Source organism: Anopheles stephensi, chromosome 2 (assembly GCF_013141755.1).
Source record: "Anopheles stephensi strain Indian chromosome 2, UCI_ANSTEP_V1.0, whole genome shotgun sequence".
Taxonomy (NCBI): Eukaryota; Metazoa; Arthropoda; class Insecta; order Diptera; family Culicidae; genus Anopheles; species Anopheles stephensi.
In genome coordinates, this window is record NC_050202.1 from 71,706,848 (window position 1) to 71,733,520 (window position 26,673).

Genomic DNA, 26,673 nt, shown 5'->3' on the forward strand with positions numbered 1-26,673 from the left:
CCAAGAGACGTTGAAGTCCAAAAGGGTTACCGATAGTTTTCACTATCGAAAAAAAGCTCCATCTTTCCCCAGGAGCCTTGCCAGCTGAGGTTTCCATGCTCAAGGGACCTCGTCTTTTAAAGGTGGCATTAGTTCAAAGAGCCTTACCATGCTATAGATCTTGTCTTCTAAAGGATATTTTCTTTAAAGAGACTTAGAAATCTAAAACGGTTACCGGAGGTTTCACTTTCGATAAGTAGCTCGATCTGTCCCTGCCAGCTGAAGCCAGCTGAGGCTTTCATGGAACCTGCTCTTTAAAGAATCCGATTGGTCCAAAGAGCCTTATCAAGCTTCTTCTTTCTTGGCCTAAAGACCTGCTAAGAGCATGCATGCCATTTCTGGTTTACTAGACTTATTGTTTCCGCATAGTTGGATATTCAGTCCTCACACAATACGGTAACGGCGTATATGAGATTTGAAGAACTGCGGTCCTGCCATGTGAAGACCGACGCCGCTGTCGCATATAACACCGGACCGCTTACCCATAGCTTAGTTTATAGCCTTACACATCTTTAATCTAGTCGTCTAAAGGTACTTGAGTTTCCAAAAATTGTCCTCAAAGGTCGGCACATGCCTCCTAAGGTCTTGATAATGGAGCCTATTGAACCCATATGGAGATAAATTCTGAGAGCAAATTCATAGGATTCCGACTGTGCTACTCAACCCCAATCAAAACTCGTTAACCTCCTGCGACGTTCTCGCGTATCACACCTAGCATTCACTCGACTAAATTGTATCCCACGGCAAGATCGAAAGCCTCGCAATTGCGACCTAATCAATGCAGTCTGGATGCATCGCAGAATAAAACTAATTTCAAAACCTCCATACAGAATCGTCCAGAAGTAGAGCGATTGCACCAACTGGTACTTCGCAAGCAAAAAAAAAAACGTTTCAAATTACCCTAATTTGCATTTAATTTAACGAAAAAAAACACAATTTTTTGCACCATTAGGCAGCAATTGTTCATTTGTTGGAGAGGGAAAGTATAAAATTTCCTCTCACAGAGTAAAGCGTCCAAGATAAATTATCTGATTTCTGCGTGATCGCATCGTCGTGACAAGTGGACAGCTGTGAAAGAGCGATGAATGAGTCGGGAAAACTGTTGCTGCTCTTCGCCATGGTAAAATGCATCCCTGCGGTGGTACGCCTCCATTGCGAGAAACGCGTCTGTACCGTGTACAATCTCCGTTCGAGTGAGGATTCGTTCGTCTATCGATACTTCCCGAACGATACGATCACGGTGGTACACATCCATCTGCAGGTGGAGTATGCGGACCGAGTGTTTCTTGAAGACATTCGGCCGTCCATCGAGTCGGTGGTGATAACGGCATCAGCACCGTTGGCGCGAATCAGTCTCTCGGGACGGAGCAATGCATCGTCACTGACCATTGCTGATACCGGCTTGAGTAGGCTGGACGTGGTGGAGGAAAACCATCAACTGCAGCAACTGCTGATCATGAACAGTCAACTGACCCGTGTGCCGGACATGATCGGTCAGTTGAGGGGGTTGGTAACGCTCCGAATCAAGAACAGTCCCATCGTCGAACTAGATTTGACACAGTTTTGCCAGCTACCCCGGCTGTACTATTTGGACGTGAGGAGCAATCAAATCTCGCACGTCTTTCGAACTGCGCCTACCAATGTCCGCTGTCCGGTGCCGATCGTCTACGTTTATCTGGCAGAAAACAACCTGTCAGTCTTAAATATGACCACGTTCGATGGGTTCACTCGGCTAAAGTATCTGGATCTGCACAACAATATGCTTCATTCGCTTACCGATTCGTTCGTTGGTCCAGTGCTGCAAGATCTTCGACTTTTTAACAATAACCTAACCACACTAAGCTTCTGTCAGTGGTACGTTCCGGAGCTGCGGCGGCTAGCGCTCAGCATGAACAGGCTTACGGGCGTCCCGAAATGTATGATCAACGCACCGAACATCTCGTACCTGAACTTGTGCAGCAACAATATATCCAGCGTGACGCTCGCTACCTTTGCCGGGATGGACAATCTGCGCTATCTGGACGTGTGCAGGAATCGGCTAACGTCGGCAGTGCTGAACAGCACCAGCTATCCAAAATCGTTAGCAACGGTTGGGTTGGGCCGCAATAGGCTCACGCAGCTCGATTTGTCGTGGGTACCGCTGCGCAAAGTGCATCTTGGTATAGAACATAATTTTATTTCACAATTTGACATAAGCAAAGTGTCCGCTAATGTCACCACATTAACAATGACCGGGAATCCGATCGACTGTTCCTGGAGCGCTCAACCCGTGCCTGGGTTGCTCCATGTTGATCGTGCGTCCGCACAGTGTGTGCGGGATGGGGATTAGGTTTGGTTTTGTTTAAGTGATAAAATTATTAATAAAAAGAATGATTTAAATATACATCGATTGCTCTACCCAAGCTACGCGTTCCTGTAAATTCGTTAATTTAATGCTAAATTCCATTAAACGATTACAAAGTTCCACTAGTGATTGGCAATCCTCTGAACGGTGGCGGATCAACCTAGGAGCGGAAGGAGCGTGTGCTCGGGGCCTCGACGGTCAGGGAAATCCTGTTGTTTTCCTCTATTATCTAATTTCAAATAGCTTGACCCACCACTGCCTCTGAATGCTTGAAAGGCTTCATTATATGATTAAAAACCATTGCAAGGAATTTAATTAATTTTTTAACTATTAGGGATTATTTATAGGTTAAACAATTAAAAGATATGGAAATTGTTAAAAAACGGAATAAACGAAAAGCAAAAAACATACTAAAATACTACTTACCCTCTCACATTGCATTACGAACGTTGCAGAGCACTCCGGTATAATTAGCGTGTTTGGCGCACTTCTCTCGCAGCTGTTTCCGTGGTGTAGTGGTTATCACATCCGCCTAACACGCGGAAGGCCCCCGGTTCGATCCCGGGCGGAAACAGACAAAACTTTTTTTAATCTCATAATTTCTCACAGCACGAAAAACGAACAACCGTTCCATTATATTAACAATACATCTTCAGCTTTTATTATGCTTTTTTCCATTTTCGCGACAGTTTCCCCCCACTACAACAGCATACATACGCGCATATGTTTTGTGTGCGTATATGTAGCTGTTGCTTCTACTTCACTTTCTTCTTTACGTACACAACTTCCTTACCACACTATCATCCATCCCGTCCCGTTCGCTTATTCGCCCCGTGTGATTTCCTCTGGCTGCTCTTCATATCCGGAGTTCTACTACATTTTGCTACCCATTTTCTCTTATCACTTTCTTTTCTCCTCTATTTACGCGCAGGAAATTACACGTTCATTGTTTCTGCTTTTTTTGTTTGTTTCTTATCTTTTTTCTTTTTCGTTTTTTTGCTTGCTATGCTGTTCCTGTTTGTTTTTCTTTATCGTCGGTAGCACATGTTTGCTTTCCCTTCCATCTCGTTGGCATGTGGGTTGTTTTTCCGTCCCTCTTATGCCGCATTTACACACTAGTATGTTCAAAACCCCCGGTTTTTTGTTTGTGTTTGTCCCGTTCTAATATGTTAAAATGTCCAATCCGAACCTTTAAGCAAAGTGTATGTCGGAGCTCGGGGTCCGCGGCATAGTTTGTCCGTGATGTATGTGTGTCTGTATTTGCCGGTTTAACATTTATAGTGGTTGGTTTTCCTATTTGTTTTAATTTTTGATTCGTTTCTTTTATGTTTTCTTTTCGTTTCTTACACTTCTCTTCTGGCCTTACGGCTGTGTGTGTGGGGATTAGTTTTCTTATGCACCTTGTTTCTGTTTGTTTACTTTTCACTGTTCACTACTGCAAACGAGATGATCAATAAAATCATACACTTTACACATTTTTATGCTCGCTTTTTTAGAGGGGGGACTGGGAGAAGGTGGACGCATCGGATATTCGCGGAAATTGAAGTGCATGTTCAAACCGAAAACGTACACGCGGAGAACGACAACGGCAATGGAGATATTGAGAAATGGTTGATGCCATATGACAAGTCTGCTCCTCGCTGAGATGATGGTAATAGAGGAGATTAGTAGAGATAGAATACAAACGTACAAACAATAAACACTTGGAGAGATTTTGATTTTACAAGTATACATTCGCTAGATTCGATACCGTAGTGGCTGTTGTACGGCGCACACGATCAAGAAGTCCAGCGATGTAGTGTGAAGTCGACTATGAGTTTCGATTGATATCGGTGCGAAGAACCAGAGTTTCGATCCAAACAATCGGTTTGGTAGGATCACTTTCATCAGGTAAAAGTTCCATATAGTATGCAGCAACATTCCATTATATGATTGTAAAGTTCCGCAACGGGCTTTACCTATATGCCACTATCCAACTGAAACACAATTCTCCTGCGTGATCCGTGCCGCTTCGATTATACGGATCGAAACCCTGGCATATCGCGCCTTAGCTTCACAATCCGCATTAGACTTGAAGACTTATTGCCATATGATAACGAACATGAAGATGACGGTTGACTTATGGTGACGGTTGTTCGAAAAGTTTAGTACGGAGCGTGGAAACAGGAGGCTCAAACTGGTTTTAGTTTTGTTGTGATTTTTACGTGGTGATTAGTGGTAAATTTGCGGTAATAGTACAACAGAGATTGTATGTTTCCTTCCATGTTGTTTGTACCCTCCAACTCTAGTATCTAACATGCTGAAACACACATACATACACACGGTTCGCTCGTCCTTACACTATCGTAACAGTACACACACGCACATTTCTCTCTCTCTCTCTCTCTCTCTCTCTCTCTCTCTCTTCCTCTCTCTCTAGTCGCTGGTAGTTTTCTCGTGTTTCAATCACGTCAGTTAAGGGCTCATTATCAAATACATTTTGCTTAAACTAACCTAAACACAAGAGAAACGGAAAGTATAATAATTTCTTTTCGCCTAAGTTAGTCATTTGATTCTCTTTCCGTAGTGCGGCCCACGGTAGGTACACACCCTCTACTGCCGCATCGGTTTTGTTTTCTGTTTTATCTACTCTAATTTTCTCTTCCAGTTTCTTCTTGCTTTTCTGCCTGCACCATCCGCGACCCACCGGTAATAGTATTTTTTGTAGCTCTTTTGTGAAGGTAATATTTATACCACCCATCTATAGGTTTTTTTTCTTCTTCCAGTTTTATCTGTATATCTATATGTATATATATATATACTTTTGTGTTTACTTTTAATAACTACAACCACAATTTTTGCCATTTTTGCTTTTGCTTTTCGCTAGTTTTTGCTCGCTTCCTTTTCGTTTTGCTCGCTTCATAAACATCATGCTTTGTATCTTCTTGTCGATATTTTCAAAACAAAAAACACAAAATTCAAACGAATATATTCTCACTCAGCTCTTTATCTCCCATCTTGTTCACGTGTGCTTCATTTTCCTTCCACTAAAACAACAAAACAAAAAGAAAACACGGAAACAAACAGTAATAATCTATACAGGTGGAGATTTAAAAAAAACTACTAAATCTCGCCTTGGAGCGGAAATGAAAGAAAGGAAAGTACAGGAAAATTACGTTTCCTCCTAGCAAACAAGAGTACACCGGAACACATATGATGGACATACAAAAAAAACAACGTAATAAACTGGTTCAGGGTGACACAGAGAAGAAAAAAAGTAACCAACTTCCGTTTTGGAGGGAAAACAAACCAAAAACAGGAGTACGATATGTGTGTGTGTGTATGTCTGTAAAATCGCGGCAATAAATGGACTACGTACGCGTATCTCATCATCTCCTCCTTAAGCTGTGTGTTCTCCACTCCTTCCTCCTCCGCCGTGTGCTTTACAACGAGAGCGAAATACAAAATATCACCTTTTCGTACAGCGCCATCTATTGCTCGGTGCCTTCCAGTGTCTGCGGGAGTTCACTCATGAACTTTCGTCACGCACCCAACGTATTCATTCGCAAATTGTGCTGCGCGCGTGAGCTCGACTCGTGTCAGTTTGGTCAGTCAAATGAGATTTGCTACGTCCTTGGCAGGAGGAGGTGTGTGTACTCCTCCTGCCCCTTCCCCTTTCTTCCTTCTCTATTTAATAGTCTCCTTTAAAACGGTTGCATATTTCGTTGATCACTCGGGGTACTCTACTACGGCGACGGTGATCTCCTCTGTAACGGGTAGTGTAGTTTCCGGGAAGAGAAAACCACGATCTCAAATAAGGCAGTCATTGGGTAAACAGGTGTAAAATAATCCGATGCGCGCGGGGATCAAACGAATCGATGGTGGATTGCAATTATTACGTTATTAATTAGAATAATAATAATAAAAGAAAAACATAACACTAATTATATCTCGATTGCTAGTACACACTATTACATTCTACTAATAACATTTACCGAAATTCGCTGCTTCCTAATAATACAAAAGCGTGTTAACACACTCGTGTGCTCTGCAACCGTGACCGATGGCTGTGGTGAACTTTGTTTTTTTCTCTGTTAAGGGTAGAGACCCTTGGTGGTCGATGATAACCTCTTGCCGGAATAGTCGATGAATCTTCGGGGGGGGAAGGAATATTATTGCAACTGTGTCCAAAGCGCGGCTGGCTGGAGCAGCCCGCAGCTGGGGAACTTTGGGAACTATCTGGGGGATGGGGGTGGCCTATTTTCTACTATCTGTATCTGTGCATGCTAGAATTGTGTCAATGCCTAAAACAAACTACGCACGCACCCCCACACTACTCTATCAGCACACAACACACGCAGGACACTCCATAGGAGATGAAAAACACATGCATAAACACAGTCCCGTAACGCCGGTGCGCGTCTCGGTGATCTCGCGCGCGCGTATCCTTCTCGCGAGAAATTCAAACAACCACCCCCCAACCAACCCCATTCGGTGACGTTAGGATCCCTGTTTCACTAATGGTAGTACGCCGCGTCTATCGATGCATCGATGCAACACATGCGTCCCCGCCCCTGGAACTGTGTTGTCCAAGCGATCGGACGTCATCAGGACCAGCCTCCACCACCAATCTCCACTACCGATGATTCATCGTTCGTCCTGCAACACCAACCACCACCATCTCGTCGTCCGCAAGCGTTACTCTTAGCCATTATTGTACACACAGTAGTCACGGCCGTCGCTGGAGCAGCACGTGCATGTCACGCCTCTCTCGCCTTCGTCGTCGTTGTCGTCGCCGTGATGGTGGTTACAGTATACAACAACTCGTGGAACAACATCTACTGGAACCGCCTTTGCTCTTCTGTCGCTGGTCTAAAATAGTAACAAAACACACGAGGGGGGATATTAGTGGGCTGCATTATGCGCTTGGCTCCTCTTCACTTACCCTGTGAGTTTGGCTCGGGTAAATTATCACGCGGTACCAAGTGCATCACGGTCGTTTTGCCTAATGGTAGCCCCAGCGCCCCTAACGTCACGTTGCAGTGTAGAAAGCGTCCCTGGTAGATTAGTCTTAAGATTTCTGCCTTTGCTACCGCTTCCGCTTCCCAATCTGTAAGGATGAGCAAAAAATAAAATAAATAACATTAATAATTGAGTAATAAATTAACTACAAATAAAGCTTTATTGAAGTGGCGATTACACCAGAAAGCAATCGTAGCATGACACAGCTGTGTAGCGATTCGTAGATACTGTACGCGTTTTAAACGCACCCTCCTCAACCGGTTCCATGGTGTAATGGTTAGCACTTTGGACTCTGAATCCAACGATCCGAGTTCAAATCTCGGTGGAACCTACTGGGGAGGAAATTTTTTTGCCCACATCAACTGTTTTTTACTAATGGAAATTGTAGTAAAAGGTTACGATATACTTCAATTTTAAATTAAGTACTTTAATATTATTAGGAGGAAGAAAAACATTATTATGGCTATACAAGCAAAATTGGCCGAAAAGCCTTCATTTAAGGTAGGTAGGTATGCGTCAAAAACAGCTCTACACTCACCATTTATACATCAACGGTTCCAGGTGCTGACAGGTTTAGTGACCAGCAGAACCAAGATAGCGCCGCCATGTTTTGGTTCTGAATGAGGTGTAGTCAAACTATGCTCTTACAATTATGCATAGATAAAAGAGAGACAACAACAACCATCATTGTTCCACCACCAAGCGTGGTGTCCTTTGCTTCGCTTTTCCTACACTGAACACGTAAAGTTCACTTTGATTGTAATTAATGTTGGCAATTAATCACGACAGCGTTCCTCGACCTGTTTTAGTAATGTTTGACCCGCCAGGAAATGTTGTTGGCTGCTCGTGTTCAACCTGCCGTATCCTCCGGAACCATATAACCAGGGATGTATTCGTGTGTTCAATTGGGTCGAGTCACAGGATTCGCATGTTGTAGGGTTAGACAGTTATAGGGTTGGGTTTGCTTCTAGCAGCAGTGTTTTCCCGGATATAGCAGAAGAAGAAGTACTGTTTGGTAGAGAAGCATAGTCCTAATGTTCATATCAACAGTCGTCCTGCCAACTTATTCGAGAGTAGTCGAAGTAAAATTGAAGCTAAAATATTTTAGGTACAAACATCCCGCAGTATTTATATCAGAAAACATTAGAATCTTGCCCTCTGCAAGATAAAACATGCATTAGTTTTTCTTCTCTGGGCGCCACAATCTTTAGAGGTCTTGTCATAAAATTTCTAGCTGCCTTGACTTCATTTTAGTCGTATCCTTTAAGCTTCATCCTTGAAGCTACTAAGCTTCATCCTTTAATTTAGCTAGAATCATTACGTATATGAAACATTCTACAATAATATTGATTCGTCTTTTAAGATCCTCTGGTGGAGTAATACTCAAACAATTCTTCTGAACGTTGCCAAGATCCATTGGAAGTCCGAACGATCATTCTAGTACTCTCAGCCGCTAATTCTGAGTCGATATGATATGGGATGGTTGTGTCTTAGACATGGACAGCGAGATAACTATATTCATCTTATCCAGGATATTCTTCACCGTTTAGAGGAAAACTCAGACGCTTGGCTGCAAAATCTTCAATTCCATTTCCTCGGCGATTTTGGTCATAGCCTACAGGCCTACGAAAGACGAAGGACTTTTGGACCAATCGTCAGGATACGGGGCTCAGCCTTTTTCCAGCAAACCTGCTAGCCTGGGTAAACTGTTTTGAATTGAATCTTACACCAACAATTGATGCCCACGCACAGCACTGCTTCCCAACTAAACAACAAAATTAACGCTTTCCTCACGAAACGATGTCCTTCCCGGTGGATGGGAGGAACCAACACGTGTAAGGAAAATGTACCAAAAATATCATGCAATTTTTGTCCGAGCCTCTTGAAACCTACCGACACTTACGGCCAGTTTGAGCAGTTACATTCCCTAGCAACATTAACGGGAAGTAGGTTGGGCTCGACACACGATTGCATTTGACACATCTTCTTCGGAAGCGGAAGGGAGAAAAAAAACATACCCACTTCTTCTCATCAACAAGATGGGGTACCGTACACGTGCAATGGAAGGAAGAAGAATGAAAATGGAGCAAATAAATTCAGCACAAAGTGGCACCTTGAGAATTGGAGTGCCTGCACAGGACTTTGAGTGTCGCTTTGTACCTTAAAGAGGATGTTTCTTACGCCCTGCTGCTCGTTCGTGCCCGGATGTGAAGGAAATTTCTCGCTAGGTAATGCGCGCTCCTCTGTACATGCATTAATAATTTACTTAACCAATCGTTAATTTTTAATGCTTATCGTAACGAATGATTCCCGGTGTAGTAAAAGCTTCGGATGCGTTGTCACCCCCCGAGAGGAGAAATAGATACTCTGTGTGCATTCGAGAGGTATTAAACGGGATAGCCAATTAATGCAAGTACAGGACAATAGTAGCAACATTGTACGCTTTGTTGAAAGTTATTTAAAATGCCTCACTAGTGCAATATGAAACTCCACCGTACAGAAGCAATTGGTGTTTAGTTTGAAAAATAGTTGATAACATATATACGCGCATGTGCGCATGTGTTGCAAGGCCAAAACTTTTACCAGCAGCAGCACCAGCCAACATCCTGGCAACTAACTGGTTGGTACCATACAAGCGTCCAGTAGTGGCCATATCTCAATTACAACACTGCTCTACTTCTGCCACAAAGCAGCATAAGTGATTTAGCACGGAACTCTCATCCAACGTGGACCACCCCTCTATCCAAACCACTCTCGAAATCCAAGTAGAAATAGCCAGGGAATGCATTATGGCCTCCTTCGACTCTTTAACTTTTTGCTCGGAAGTAGTGAGACCATTTTCCCCCAAACCATAGATTTGTCTTCATTAGTGTCAAATGGAAAATTCGCATCCAGCGTAGTCCTCTCTAGGGTATGGAGCTCCCGGACTTGTCGCAATGTTGGGCGATGAGTGCAGAGGGACCTGAACATCCAAAACACCTGAAGCCATCGTCGAAACAATGTTTTGGCATCGATTGCGCACCCCTCCGAGACGGTGAGAGGGCGATACGACGAAATCTTCGATTTCTGGTGTTTTCGATGGTGGCGTTAATGATGATGTACCGATCGAGGTATATAAGTGTGTTTGTAGCAAGCTCTACAGGATGTTGGATGACAAGAATCCTCCCCACCCCTTATATGTCGTACCAAATCTGCCCGATCAATTGATTAGCATTCATTTGAACGTATCATCCGCTTCGATGCGTAGCGATCAAAAGTTGCTATCTATCATCTGTTTCAATTTGATCATTGTTGTTAAATGGGGCGGATATTCCTCAAACAAAATGAAATCAAAAATATCTAGTCTGACTGAATAAAAATCCAATCCAATCCAATATTTTTATCGATTTGGTTAGGTGCTCCCTAAATACTTCATGGAGAGCTCATGACAAATCGGCCGAAATCATATTACTCTTGTTACTTCTTCCATCATCCTTGACACTGCTACTATAACAATCTCCCTAGATAGAGAGGTCTCGCGACCTGCCATTTCTGGCTTTCTGTGACTTGATTTTACCCATAGAAAATAGTCAGCGCCCTGCGTACGGAAAATCGGCGCGATCTGGATGGGATTTGAACATCGGTCCTGCTCCGTGTGAAGACTGGCGCCGTTATCGCCTCGGCCACCGGACCGCCGCACTACTTACACACTTGATAGAAAGCTGTCGTTAGTTACTGTGCAAGATCGTTGCAGAATATTATTGCTGAAACTTTAATACTAATCACCGAAACTTACCATCGGGCCAATTTTCAAACACTGTGAGTGCTATGTCGCCGGCCGAGTCCGTTTGACTGAAGAGGAATTCTTTCGTCTTGCCACTGACGAGTATTAGCCGCAGGTTTATCTGTATTAGAACATTATACGCACAGTGGGGGGAAATAAAAAGAGAACATAGAAATGTTTATATTAGATTACGCACTCATGCACATTTAGATGTAGACGGGTGGTTCTGAAATAAAGACTTATGTATTACGCAATTTAAATTATTTATTTATTTTATTACAAATTCCACATGATAGCACCATATGCAACGGAAGATGGGTTGTGTAAATTAAATTTAAAAAAACGAATAAAACAGAACATATAACAGTAAAATTGTCGCAAAAATTCAAAACATTTTTTAGAAAAGAGGTAAAAAGTATGTAAAAAACCAAAAAAAAAACTCACACACACATCAGGAACAGATGAGAAACGCGAAAGAAACAATATCTGATCATACATAAATAAACTGTAATAAAACGCGGTTGGCGCTTGCCGTTTATAGCATCGCAGTTGTAGCCGACCACATCGATGATGCTGGACGTGGTGGCAAACACGTCAGAACGCATAAGAACTGAAATAAACACACCTAACAACGGGAGAGGGAATCAGACTGACAGACAACAGCACAGCTGCTACTAAGGCAGTCGATTTCGATTATCGCATTGTTGTTCTGTTGTTGTTCTGAAGGGCGAACTATTTTTTCCCTTTACGACTGCTTCTTTCACCCGCAGCAAAAGATCTCCGTCCCGTCCTATGCCCAACTTCACTCTCGCTTGGGAGTATTGGATTCTCGCACAACTTTAGCCCCACAAACGAGAGGAGCAGCAGGTTGTGGACTTGGGGATTTTCTTACAAAACCCCCAGCAGCAGCACCACCACCACCAACCCGTTAAATCGAAGCACAATGTGCCGCCGTCCGGGAGCAGAAACCATCCGGATGCGAAAAAATTGGTTAATCTTGGAAACCAATAGCTGTCAGAGAGTACGGGTAAAGTTTTCGCGCAAGAATGTTGTTTGGTGCCGCTGGTGGCGGCGCAACCACATATAGCAGGGCATAAGGCAAAAAGGGTTTGAATCGCTTTCTTTCTGTACTCGCTCGAGAGCGAGATTGGGGATTGGGGAGAGGAAGCCGTGAGCAGATGGGGTATGGAGCTGGATGGGGTTTTCCGGGGGAATGGACCAGATGACGCAATGCATTGGTTTCATAGTTTTAACATTCCGGAAGCATCAAAGCACAGCATGAAACTATGCAATATACAGCACGGACCAGTGAGATTGCACAAAGCGCAAACGTTTACGATCAATCCCTCGGCACGAGAATATTAAACATGTCTTGCTGCTGGCAGGGAATTCGAATTTTAAAAACACGAATATTTTTCTTTTCAAGAGATTCATAGATTCATGGAACCAATAGGATCATATAAAAAGAGCCAGATTTTGTGTGGAAGATTAGTTTGATGTTCTAAATACCTTATCGTAAATTCTACTTACGAAACGATTGAAACTATAAATGATTTACAGAGGTTCTATTCATAATAGGGGAATAGAGCTGACCGTTCCGCTTTAAAACTTTGCAATCATAAAATGGAATCTTACAAACAGTTAGGGGAATTGTATTAAGGTTGATTAAGGAAATGCTATCCTTGAGTGCTAGGGCGTGATCATGAAACCATAAGATCCAATGATATTTAGCAATTTTATAATTCGACGGGATTGGACCAAAAACTTGTCAGAAAACTGATCTACAACCCTACAACTACAATGTTCCATAGTCCATAGAAGCTATTCTCTCCTAACTGAATGCAATATTCCACCAATTTATTGGAAAAGGGGTTCTATATCGGGTTTGCAGTATTCCACCATTTATTTGAAACATATCCCTAAGTGTCCATTACTTGGATCAAAACTCTTCATGAATCTATTATCTATTATCCGAAGCTATTATCTACAAATAAAAGACTTAAGCGAATTGAAGTCCTAGGTCCAAGCTATACATTAAAAAGCCAACAGAACAGTTTGAAGTTAATAGCAACGAACCATACCATAAGTGATATCCTTCTCCCTCACACAAAGGACACCCTCACGCAAATCAAACGCTCAAACGGCGAAGGGCCCTTACACCCAACAAGGGACACACTTTGTGCCCGTTCAGCGATTTAAAACCTCTCACGAAAATCGTTTAACATGCATAAAACAAACAAGACAAAAAAATCCATCCTCTGGAAAGGGCGTCATCGAGGTTGTACTATTAGTGCAGCCTTCAAGAGAAAAAAAATTGTGCTGATTGCATCAAAAGTTATACTTAAACGAAGTACGCACATGCAACAGAGAGCAGAAGAAGAAGACGAAAAAACATCCACCCCACCCTCACTAAAGTACCATCCAGCCAACGTTCTAGTAAAGCACAAAGCCATGACCCTGAGGTCAAGACGAGAAAATCCTTACGCGCCACTCACGTCGCTTTCTTGCCCTTCGGAAAATTGCATTCAACAAAGCTAAGACAAAACCGGAAATTGAGAACATTGAGCTTCTTGAGACAACGACTGCTTCATGCTGCTGACGGATGAAGAGCCATCATACCGTCATAGCGACCAAGTCCGCGGAAAAGAAAAGGATCCCCAAACGATTGGCCGCCAACGGAGCTAATCGATGACGCGCGCTACACAACGCCGTCCTTGACCGTGAGAAAATGAAATTGGCTCGTTCGCTTGTGCCACAGTTTTCCACTCATTTGGCACTTGTATTGTATGGCTCTTCCATACCGAAGGTCAGACGTTTATGAACCTAGGGGTATTGCTAACCGAAAAGTTTAAAAATGGCGTCATAAATTAACAAATTAAAGTAAAGTAAAAAAACTGATATTTAAATGAATCAAATCAGGTTGGATAATTGCTGTTGTGTACGGTAGATGATGGTGCTTTATTTAGAATCACCCAAACTTACCTGCCGGGAGACTAACAGTTTTGGCGTCATCGTCTCCATATTTATTTTTATCACTCGGCATTATCGATCGACGAGCGAAATGCAAAATGGAAGCATGAAGCTACTTGAACGGCTCCTTGTTCGCAGGACATGAAGCGCGTCCAAAAACCGGCGCCATCGGTCAACTTCGTATGCTCACTTCTCGACTCCGGGTTGAGCTCAGCAAAAAAACAGATAGCCAAGCCAGAGGACATACACGGGAAGTACGATGTCGATTGAAGTACCGAGAAGCAAAGACAGCAGCGGTTAGCAAAACAATGGTTTGAACGGTTCCGCTAACTCTGGCGAGCTAGGCTCAAGGTCTGGGCACCCAACTACGGGGTTTGGCAAGTTCCAGAAGCGCGACAATCAGGTGTCATGATTGTACAACATCACTTAGCACCTCGTTTTCGCAGCAGGTTCAATACGAATCCGAGGTCAAGCGGACAACCGTGGACACAGGCAGCGTGCACCACGAGTGAAACAATCAAGAGAAACTCTTTTGTGGCAATATTCGAGCTTTGATAAGCCTTACTGAAAAAGGGACAACGAAATCATCTGCTTTTTCCATAACAGAAACGCCTAAAGTTATGCAAACAGCAATGTGAATCTGTGTTATTATGAATTTCTACGCAACCTAGTGTTTGTCCCTTTTCCGAAGGATATCTTCGGTGGATAACGTTCGTATTTCTTCACTCTTTATCGCCCTCGCGGTGCGACTTTTGACCCGCGGTGTATAACGTTCGTGACAGACAATGTGTGACAGGTGACAACAATCGTGGTGCAGTAGTACGCGACACAAGGCACCTTATGACACGGTACAAACACTTTACACACTTCCATCCAGTTCGTGATCGGACGTCGGATAACCGATACGCTAACTTCATACCTTTTCCGCGCTCTCACTACGGGCTTAAACGCTGACATGGCGGCAGCCGAGATGCTTTTCGGGTTTGTGGGACGCAGCAACGGCACCAGATACCCAGCCGTACTCGGAACCATCGCCGGAAAGTGGCCAATGCCGTTGAATGCGAACGGTTGCAGACAGGACAGCTTGAAACCGAAGTTAGCGGCCGCTACAGCTGCCGAGCTCGTTACCACGGTTGAGGTGGCCGCTGCATGACTGGAAACCATGGCCGCTGCTGCTGCAGCAGCGGCAGCCGCTGCAGCCGCCGTTGACGCTACCGCTGCCGAAGGACTTCCAACGGACGATGCTGATACAGCCGCCGGGACGACCATGACCGGAGTTGCCACTGGAGACGCAACGCTTCCCGGTGTGCCGGTCGGGCCGGGTGTCGTTGATGGCAAGCCACCGCCACGAATGGCTGCCGACGAACCACCGACACTGGAACTGTTGCTCGACAGCAGATGGGGAATGTGAGCAAATGGGCTTGTGCTGTTACTGCAGCTGTCACTGTTGTAGCTCGCATCGATCGGCTGCAGATCGGAGTACTCCTTTTTCGGCACAACAATCCCACCGCCCAGTACGGGCAGTAACTGTCGAGGTTCAGCGTGTGTTGGCGTCGGCATTACCACCAGCGGCGTTGGCTTCTCCAGCGAGGATGATGGAGAGGAGCGAGTGGTCGGGGGCACTGTGGATCCTCCAGTTCCACCACTGCTAGAAACTGCGGCCGATTGTGCGGCTGAAGATGGCGCCGCCGATCCACCGCTGTATTTGCGAGCCGTCGATAGGATGTATCGCTTGCGCGTACCACCATTAAACATGGCCTTCACATCTTCCCAGGCGTGTATGATCTTCTCGGGCGGGCTGCCCTGCAGCTTCAGGTGGCGGCGCCATGAGTTGAAGTTGGCCGCATCCGGCTGCACGTACTTATCGTGCGGGCTGAGCCGATGCGAATGGAAGATGAACTTGTTGGGCGAGAAGAACAGACTGCAGTACGCGCACTTGATGCATTTGGCCCGGGACGAGTTGTAGCGGGCGGGCGAGAACGAACCGGTGCAGCCCCAGGCACACTCGTGGTACACGCTGAACGCAAAGCCTTCCGGTAGCGCCGGCTGGGAGCATTCGCCGAAAAACGATTTGCACAAACGTTCCGCTTCGCGACGTGTGATCATACCGCAGCGGCGTGACGAGGCGGGCATTGCACCGGCCCGCCGCAGGATCTCCAGCTGTACCGGGGTGCACTGGATGCAGGTGATGCCGAGCGCAACGCGCCGGTTGTGTATCTCGTTGTAGCTGAAGTCTTTCAGCAGCGTGCTGGAAATCTGTGCCAGACAGAGCCGCTCCTGGTTCTCCACAAACAGTGAAATGATCGGTTGTCCATAGATGTACACCGTACGTATCTGCGCGAAAGATCCCCAGGTTGGATGAATATGGATGAGAGGAGATTGATGTACGGTTAAAACTACAATACTGAGTACCTGTTGTTTAAGTTTTTTTTAATTTATTTTTTAATATCCTGAGCCCTCCCAACAGGTTCGATAGACATTGCTTCACTCAAAACGAATGAAAACGCAAAAATATAATTCCCAACTCTGTTGTCATGTCGTTGTAGTGTAGGGTCTTAGTGAAACAATTAAATTTCACAAACACAAAACCATTCAGTCCATTTATTAACTGTTGACTTTATCACGTGGCAGCATTGTTGGTCACTTAGCATGGCGCGCACACATTATTGTAGTCGATGGTGGATGGCAAAACGGAATGGACGAGAATTGGAACAGGAACCTTACAAGTGCCAATGCTTCAGCTCCGGTACAATTGGCTGACGGTAAAGACCGTGTAATATAATACCCTCGAAACGATCAACTGGTAACAAACGGCAGATACGCCGTACGAACGACTAAGAAAACGGAGAAACGTAACGTCGTTGCTGCTTCTGTTCGCGCTCGGTTTACACTCGGTCGAAGTTACACAAAACGTCACGAAAAAAAGCAAACGGGAAAGGTCCAGCGTTAGTCATCGGTTGCAACACCATGGCAGGGAACCAAACCACCTAAACACAGTAATAACGAATTATTTGTTGACCGCGTACTGCTGCCGGATGGGGATGGGATTTGTTGCTGTGGGTCATCGCTGTACATCAAGCCGGAACGAAAGGCTTTGTAACCATTTTGAAGGACATCCGCGAACCAAGGATAGAGTTTCGACCCTCTAACTTGGATAAATGGGACCACTGTAATTGGTAGATTTGTAACTCTCGCACATGGACTCTATTTTAATGGCACTTTTACGCAATCCGAAATCCGTATACACATGGCGCAACTGCGATCGCTTTCCAGCAGCAGTCCCGGGTGCAAGAGGACGCGCGTTGTCTTGAGTACATCAAGCAAGGGGTCGTCGCAGCTAATCGGTTTTAATTAATCCCGTGGGAAAGCACAATCGAACGATGGTGTGTGTGTTGCTGGTGGTGACATTAGCGTTGATTTAGGACTCTTGAATTCGCTTATTGAATATGGGTTAAAGTTTGAGCAATCTCGTTACTGGACTGCTTAGCAGGCAGCTGATGGTGCGTCGTAAGGTTCACTGGCACGGTCGAACTTAATTAAAATCGCAACCATGTGATGGCACAGTGGCCGTATCCGAAACGAAGCGTTCCCACCCGCTCAGGCCTGCTCTGTAGGTGGTGGAGCTCGAAGAACCTGCCCAACAATTGAACATCATCAGCGGCATTGCACGGAAAGTTGCACACATTCAGTTAGCGGCAGAGATGCAGTCGGTTGATTTCTGATGACCCGGCAGCTGTCCAGCAGTGCAACATTCGTTACAACTAAACGGAGTCAATGAATGCAACCACAGTCACAATCGGTTGTCGCACATCGCGAGTTCATTCCATTAACCCTATTATAAGAGTGCCCGTCCCGGGAAACCTATCCTATGGGGAGGGTTGCTTCTGCACGCGCAATGTTGAATTTTGCAAACGATTATTAGCGAACGGACGACGGGAGGACTCATCACCCACATGACTGTTTCGCCATTTCTCAGTGTGAATAAGCACAAACTGTTTCTTCCATTGATAAGACATCCGAATGTGTGTGTGCGTGGGGCGGGTGTGTATTTGTCCATGGTCAATTTAACAATCCACCAACATGCCATTGAACCGGATTAGTGTTTCTTCGTCGTCGCATCTTCACCAGAGCAAACAATGGTTGCGAATGAACGTTTCTTCACCAAGCCAGCAAGACACACAGCAGGGCCCGATTTCTATCGGTTTCCTATATTCCGAACCGTTTAGAGCTTAGTGGCCGACGACTGTCTGTTAGTTTCTTCCACCAGAGATTATGGTTGCCTTGGTGGCTTTGACCGGCCGTCACTAATCCATTTTTATGCCACTGTATCGAAATAACTGTAATTAAACATTTTTCTTCGTCGATCGTTGCTCCGGATCCGATCAGCCTCTTCTTGCCGACGCACCGCTATCGCGCCCCGGTCCCTCGGAACGCCAAGTATCACAATGAACTGTCCCGCCAGCGGATTTGTAACGGAAAAATGCCAACGTTGGATTAAATCAGTGCCATCATATCCATTGCGTTCATCACATTATTTGGCCACTTCTTTCCGCTAGTTTTCCGCTATTTATATGCATTTCGGGCTGCGTCTTTTCTTTCAGTCTTCTCCACGGAGTTTTGTTGCTACCGGTGGATTGCTTTTTCCTTCTGTCACAGATCGATAATTTTCTGATTATTTCATGCACACCTTGCAGTCGCCGTCAGCCAGTGTTGTTGGCTTTTCGCAACACATTGTACATTTTTATTACGTTGCTGCCCCCTGCTGTGATGTTATTTAATCCATGTTGATATTCCGTTTTCGCTTTGCTAAAGAACACTGACCAGTAAAGTAATACAGTTGGTCCAACAATCTTTTTTTGTGTTATTTACGATTTACACTGACAACCCCAATGAGCTCTTCTAAACTCACTAATATTCTTTGAAATGTAACAACAACAAAAAACACTTGAAAACACACAAAAATGGATAAAACAATTCATCAAGCAGCTGGTTTGAGGGTGGTGAAACTTGCTTTCCCTCGCTTTTTCTTCTTGAAGGATCATCCCTTCTTGTTTGATGCGTTTGGAACCTTGGATGAACTTTTGCGAATTACTCAATTTACCATAACGGGTTGCACTTCCTGTCTGCAATGGTACACTCACCTGGAAAAAGAAAAGAGAAACCACAGAAGAAAAAAAAAGCCATCAGCAAACTGCATACACACACACACACACTGACTGAGCTGTTGTGAGAAAGAGTGAAAAAGTCAAAAATTGAATTCGTCGTTGTCGCAGAAGAAAAAAAAAAGGCTGACATTCAAGACACGTGCACATTTTTCTCCGTATTTCCCGTTTTGTTGTGTGCATTGCATTGCGATATGGCACACAACGTACAGTAGCGACATGGAGGTTGCCAGCCAGCTCGTTTTGCTGAGCGATGGTAAATACGCAGCATGGACACCTCTCACTGCATTTCATTAGACCTTCCATCCAAAACAACCAAGCCAATTTGCGAAGTGAAAAGACAAATTAAAGGTTGGTGGTTGTTTCCGGTTATATCCCTGCGCACTGCTCCCTACTATTCATTTGTATGCCAGGCGTTTGGCTTTATTTTTAATATAATAGATTTTTTATACTGAACATTGCGTTTAAAGATGTATAGCAAAAATGTAAGAGTAAATATCAAAATAACTTCCCAAAAGCCAGAAATTTGAGACGAATTAAGGGAAGAACTTAATAAATGAACTTATATTAACAATTATCTCGATGTCCCTGAGTCCCACCAATTAATCCAACTGTCCATCGTCTTTAACATCATAAAGAGGCGAATGAGGTCTCTGAGTTCCAATGCCTTTATAAAAAACGATTTCAAAAAAGTCTTTGATTTGATGTGCTTTATGTGCAGACAAAATATTATAGTATTATTAGTTTATTTGGAGCAGTTATGACTAAATTAGTCGAGGAACTCTACACGATGATTCGTTCTTCAAGATTAGTGAAACTTCAAGAGTTTCACCTTGAGCTAACAAGTTGAAAATCGTGTGACAATGCCTGACGCCAGCTAATAGTTGTTCAAACAACTAAAAGTTTACACGTCTGGGAAAAGACAACAGTTCCCGACCACCTAACAGCCAATGAATTCTCAAACTCGCTAGAAACTGATGAGGAATCCCGAATCTCCTGCTGGAACCTTTTCTCCAGGTGACTTCGTTCTTAGAGATCGCTGTGAAACTTGGATTCTGGTGTCACAGCATCACAGGCTACACGGCGAAGACTATCCTGGCCAATATGGACGATCCAAGCAACAATCAGACAAAATAGCCGGCTGATGGCGCTTTCGAAAAATATCTTTTTGATTGTGAGCGAACGTGTGACAGACGCCCAAATGACCTCAGCAGCAAATGGGAGATTTTATAGAACAAGAGACTTATCCCATCAGCCTGTTATTAAGGCGAAGTAGCAACTATACTTCAAGGTTGATAGAAAGACCTGAGAAAAAAAAATGCGGGATTTAATTTCTGAGACATCCTAGGCTTAAAGATCAAAGATCTGCTGAAGACTGGTAGGAAAGGTCATTCGGCAATATTTTTGTAGAATTCTTCTGGTATTTAGGAATTTGAATTGCTTATCAAAGGTACGCCCGTCGCATCCACGTATGTTCCATCACTTCACTTGGACGTGAATGTTTGATTTTAATTAATCGTTCACCACACAATGTGCTTCTTGTAGCGAAACATCATCCTCACATCTATCACAATTCAAATGTCCTACTCTAAAACGAAGCGCAACCCGCTGCATAGAGTTGCTCATTGTATCTGTCCCAAAACCACACATAGTCAAATTCGATGGACGAACGATTTAGTAGACAGTACACTAGTAGTTCCACTTGCTTGACACTCCTATGTCAAGACTTTTTTTATTGGATGTTCTCTCCTACAATCCTGAGCTGGTGTAGATCGAAGCACGTTTGTAGCAATTTTCAAACCAGTTCTTCTCGCGAGCCACACATCCTCTCTGCACGATAAAAATGACAATGACCTGACAAATGTCTACTGTTGATGTTAATTCAACCAACCGCCACCATCAGACAACGCTCCCAGTTGTTCTGCAGACCGATTTCCCCGATGAAGTGTTGCCCTGATCTTGTACGACAAACGCAAGGCTCTCTCTGTGTGTGATAATTTTGCAAAACACATTTTCCACTCGACGGGAGGTGAAAACAGTGAGCCTCGAAAACACTGGGTAGATCTGGTGTAGACCGCATTATGATGGAGTTGCAGCCACTCCTCGCCATGTGGTAACGATAATTAACGATGGACCAAAACAGTGCAGGGTGTCCTCTCGCATTTGCAGTACACACACACACACAACATGACACGAGTCGTCTATTCGTCTATTGAGGAAGCATATGCTGCTTTTTGTGGGGCTCGCAATGTCATGATGACATCCAACAAAACAGTAAAAAACTGCACTTCACTGACAAGCATGTGACACACTTGAGTGCAAATGCGAATGAAAATTCCACTTGTCTCCCTTGATGGGAAATTTGCTAAATGTGTGTGCGGTACATGAGGTTTTTCCTCCCACAGAAACACACACACACATGAGAAACATCCGGGTGAAACATCTCGACGTTTAGAAACCGTGCGTCCTCCGTTCCGTCGTCGTCGTCGTCTGCGCCGTACGATGGGAGACCAGTGAAATCGTTACTGGGGCATGGAGAAAAAAAAGCCATACATTCAAAGGTTGCAATAGTTGCTACTGTCTGCTCTTGGCCCGGAGAAATCTTCCCCCCATCCCCCAGCCCTTCCCGCCTTTGATGACGTAGGCCTAGCAATGTGCGGTTCTGCCTAGCGCTTTGTGTTGGATGACCTACAAAAACTCTCTGTTCTCTTTTCCAACTGCATCATCATCTCATGGCTCTTCTTGATGCAACAAACGAACACTACTACTGCCAATGCTAAAACCAGTGTGCACCAGTACCTTCTAGTTGAGGGAAGGGGGAAATTGTTAAAAATTGCATCAGCTGGTATCAGTAGAATTTCCATTTTTTCTCTACCACAATTCAGCTCATTTTCCTTCTTGAATATGTGCACGCTTTTTTTACGCGGAAAAGCCATTCACTGGGAGAGATGTCTTTTTTCTCTCTCTCTTTTATTTCCCTCGCCGTTCTATTTCCTTCCCATGAAAAACTTTCGACAAACGCTAGTGAAACTACCCACGCGAAACCTCCCCCCCGCACCAGTGAAGTGCATCATCGATAAACGTTGCACCTTGCATCAGAGAGAGGGCCAGACTGTGCAACTGTGTTGTGTTGGTGGTGCATTGATGCAACCCGTGCCAAAAAGAAAAAACTGCATGCACACGATCGAAGCATTATCAACGGATGCGCGCCTAGTACCACACACAGCTTTTCTGCCTCGCTGGTTCGCTGTGTGTGTCACCGTGGAGTCCACTCGAGAGAGGCGCACGATTTTTCTTTTCTTTGATTTTCCTTTGCTTCCGCAGCGAAATAATGGTCGAATGGAACACGACATCTGGCCGTGGCAGTAGACTCTTCCATTCTGCCGTTTTGCACTGCAAGAACCAGCTATCCTCCCACAGAGAGAGGGAGCGAGCTGGTAGCAAATGTAACCAGATAACCACAGGTGCCTGTGCCCCCCCACCGCTTCTGAGGATTCTGCTGCTACTGATGATGATGACCCTGCTGCTCTCGTGGGCGGTATGGTCCCTTTTTTGCCTCTTAACTCTGAATCCAGCACCAAAGCAAACTGCACGAAGATGATTATGTACGCTTTATGCAGCATTTCTTTTAATGATTTTAGAACGAGGATGAGAAAAAAAAGGATTCAAAACCGACGACCGCACATGGTACGACGCGTGTTTGGGAACGCACCGTGGTCTAGTGACACACATTTCGCTCTAGCAGCCACATTGATTCTTACCGTGTGTGAGTGTTGGAAGGATGCAAAAACACATGGAAAATGCAGCGAATGCCAACAACCCTTCCAAATACCACCACCCCATCTGGGCGCCCATCAGTAGAAACATGGCGGCGTGACGATTTGCGAGCTATATTTAGACGTCTTAATGAATAAATAAATAGGCGGGCGGTGTTGAACCCCCACTTTTTCGCTCATTCTAATGCTTGACTTATATGCACCATTTTTTGTGGTGAATTTGAAGATTTTTTTTTTTAAGAAGCTGAGTTGCAAATTTCCCCCAACTCCCCACAACACGATTGCAATATTCCACAGTCTAGATGAAACATTCCATCGAATAGTTGAAAAGTTCCCATTATATGATTCGAAAACCTGTAAGCGAAAATAAAAGGGGAATATGAGCTGTTTAAAATTGCAATTATACTCTAACTCCACACACAACCCTTCCTTTTCGGATCTACGCCAACGGCACGGAACAATACCAATTACAATTATGCTAAAAGCATATCGCGCCACAAGTACCGGCCGAGAAGGGGGAGATAACAACGAACGTTTCCGCACCAGTTGTAGTGAGCCAGAAATATTGAATTTTAATACCCATGGGTCTTCCCCCCCTCATTAACTTGTGCTAAATGCTGCTGGAACCATCCACCCAGCAGTCCCGCGGAAAGTGTGAGTGAGAAGAATCCTTAAGACTTTGTTCAGTTTTTTTGGCTTCTTTAAACCCTTGGTGGTTCGGAGTGTATCCGAAGTCGTGAGCAAAGCATTATAATTTTTTACTGGATTTTTCACCACAAGAAAATTGTTTTACCCCTTAAGCTTACCAGGCAAGGCATTCTTCGCTATCAATTATTCAAAGGCACCAAAACAAACTTATCCACTTCCAGTTTGGCACTTGAAGCATAAAGCGGGCCCCTAACGGATCACGCGACAAGTCGAAGAATGTTTATTAAATGGTGGAATTTAATTTTCCACCGACCAACCAAATTCAATTACCACATCATATTAATTAAACATAAATTGAATGTAGCCCGGCGGTACGCAGTATGGGCAAAATCAACGCCAGTTTGAGGATATTTTTTGGCAGGATTATAGAAGAAGGAACACACAATAGGGTGAGAGAAAGAAGTAATTATGTTATCTTTAAAGTCACTTTTTTCTATTTATGAACTCCTCAAGAAGGGTTTTGTAATTTGATTTTATACGCTTAATGGTATGACATGTGGATAACGAGAATGTAGAGTTGGTGTAGATGGCAAAAAAACTAGGGAAAGAAATCGAAAGTAATTCTGAAAAATTTTCTATGTTGGTGTTTATGATGACCTTAGCTAGAAAATCAGAAAAAAATTAAACGAGGTTCAGTCAAACAGTCGAGCAATCAATAAAATTTGAACAAAATCAGGTTTGACTCCTCGCAAAGCGTTTGACAACTGATAAACCATTTTGACAGTTGGTTCGTTAAATGCGTCACAATGTGCATATTTGTTGTTGGGAAAAATGTTTTGAACAGTTAAAAAATGTCTCAAAAGTTAATGCAACACAGAATGAAATGCATATCGAGGCGATATAAACTAATTTATAGTAATTATTTCATTAACATCAATTGTTCACATCTCTACTGCATCGATTACATGACGATGACTTGATCAAATATGCTCTACAAAAACTAAAACAAACCATTTTTTTTAGCAGGAGTCTATTATTTGGGTTTTTTCTGAAAAAAAACCGATGCTTTTGGTGCTGGCTTATTTTGCCTGTTTTGACGCAGAAAAATAGCTTAGACAATCATAGAATCCATTACAGGGTTTCTCAGGCCAGTTCAACACTGCAACACTATATGTCAACAGCATAAAACGCTAATGCGACATCGAATATGCAATTCAACTTCGTTAACCGTTCTCAAAAGGGGATTGCGGCGCCGGTCTTTCTCATCCAGACCGCCTCCCCGTAGGCAGGACTGACTATCCAGCTACTGAACTATCCCTTGCTACCTGCAAATATTTTTAACCTAGCTTTATGGCCACAGAACGTCCATTACAATTTAAAAAAATCATTTAATACTTTTTAAATATTCTTTAATTTTCAACTCCACCCACCCAACAAATGAAAACCATTTTTTAAGTCCCTACCAACCTTATTAGGGTTGGTAAATGTTCCCGTCGTGTGCAGCAGTATGAAAATGCATCGTTTGCTCCGTACACTGGAACGACTGGACCATGGAACCCATTTGTTCGGTTTGATAGATTGCACTATGAAATTTAATTAGTGCAATACTTTCATCACCGTACACAGGAACCATAAATTGAGCGTTCCCATCGGTGCTCGGACCCCACATTATCGGCTTGTAAATGAATGCATGCTACGGTATATGGACCGAAGCAGTGGATGAGAATTAAAGAGGGTTTTTACAGCCAAACAACAACAAAAAACCCGAAAGGAGAGGCAAATTTTCTCTTTCATTTAGCCATTAAAGCTTCACTTGATGCCTGTACGGCATCAACCGAGACTAATGCCACACCCGCTAGATTTAGTGCCATTTGTTAAAAGGGTGTGCAAAACAGAGAGTATACTAGGTCCCGTCAGGCGGTGGCAACTCTTTCGCGCATGAGGGTTTTTTGCATTGCATCCAATACTGCACAAAACACAAACCAAAACAGGGTCCATGTAAAACATGAATGAAAATTAAATTTATATTCGAGGACAGCGACGATTCGAGTGTTGGAAGGCCGTTGCTATGTAGCTGTCAAAAGCAATGGCAGAAACATGAAATCCATTAACATCCTTCAACGTTCACTAATGATGGTGATGGGATGATGGGGGTGCACATCATGAAGTGCATATGTGTAAGATAAAAATGCAGTTACCGATTCGTTACACACGATACCCTAAACGATGTTTGACATTTCCCTTGACAGCACTAACAGGCTTCTGGTTGAAGGGAGAGTCACATCATCAGAAATATATTCCTGGTTTCTTCTTCTTCTTCATTGGCACTACAACCTCGGGAGGTCTCGGCCTGCCATTTCTGGCTTTCTGTGACTTGATTTTACCCGCAGCAAAGTAGTCAGCCCTGCGTACGGGGAGACGGTCTGGATGGGATTTGAACCCCGGTCCTGCCATATGAAGACCGGCGTTGTTATCGCCTCGGCCACCCGACCGCCCCTGGTTTAAAACTTCATAAAAACACTCCATTAAAATTGCTTTCAACATCAGTTTGTATGGGCAACTTTACATGTTACAACGCCTCGTACTCAATCACGTCAAGTTGTGATCATCAGGATATGAGTCTTAATGACCTATCCTCAAACAACCGCATAAATGTACGACAATGTTGCCAGTCGTATAAACTACAATCCACTGAAGATCAAACATTCGTCCCGTTCGACTGTATCGGGATTAAAATAATGCACTTAATACACTTATGTCCTACCGATTAGAGTATGTAATCTCAAATAGCTTGACTACAACACACCATAGCCACCAGAGCCAAATGGAGCGCGACCATCAACTATGAGCTTCACATCCTGGCATCCAAAGTAAAGTGATATGATAAAACTGATTGCCACAGCTCGCCTTCGACATATGAAGACACTTTCCTCCCGGTATGCGAAAATATCTGTTCGATGAAAATCTCTT

At 44.0% G+C, this 26,673-nt stretch overlaps 2 protein-coding genes and 2 non-coding genes across 4 annotated transcripts; 3 read left to right on the forward strand and 1 right to left on the reverse strand.

The window, feature by feature from the left end:
* Window positions 1–652: 652 nt before the first annotated feature.
* On the forward strand, window positions 653–2,720 carry LOC118504671 (podocan-like protein 1). The gene has a single exon (XM_036039461.1). The coding sequence runs from the start codon at window positions 1,121–1,123 to the stop codon at window positions 2,366–2,368; it is 1,248 nt and encodes a 415-aa protein (XP_035895354.1). The 5' UTR covers window positions 653–1,120; the 3' UTR covers window positions 2,369–2,720.
* Window positions 2,721–2,884: 164 nt separating this feature from the next.
* Window positions 2,885–2,957, forward strand: Trnav-aac. The gene has a single exon. It is a non-coding gene; the product is annotated as a tRNA-Val (tRNA).
* Window positions 2,958–3,016: 59 nt separating this feature from the next.
* On the reverse strand, window positions 3,017–16,544 carry LOC118502453 (SKI family transcriptional corepressor 1-like; the record flags this gene model as incomplete). The annotated part of the gene is made up of 4 exons (XM_036034682.1): window positions 3,017–7,234; window positions 7,308–7,472; window positions 11,160–11,268; window positions 14,853–16,544. Coding segments are annotated over 4 exons (2,031 nt in total), but the record flags the coding sequence as incomplete, so codon positions are not given.
* Trnaq-cug lies at window positions 7,644–7,715 on the forward strand. Its single transcript has one exon. It is a non-coding gene; the product is annotated as a tRNA-Gln (tRNA).
* Window positions 16,545–26,673: the final 10,129 nt, after the last annotated feature.

Bases quoted from the DNA above. Each gene is read 5' to 3' on its own strand.
- LOC118504671 (XM_036039461.1), top strand. From the start codon at position 1,121: ATGAATGAGTCGGGAAAACTGTTGCTGCTCTTCGCCATGGTAAAATGC.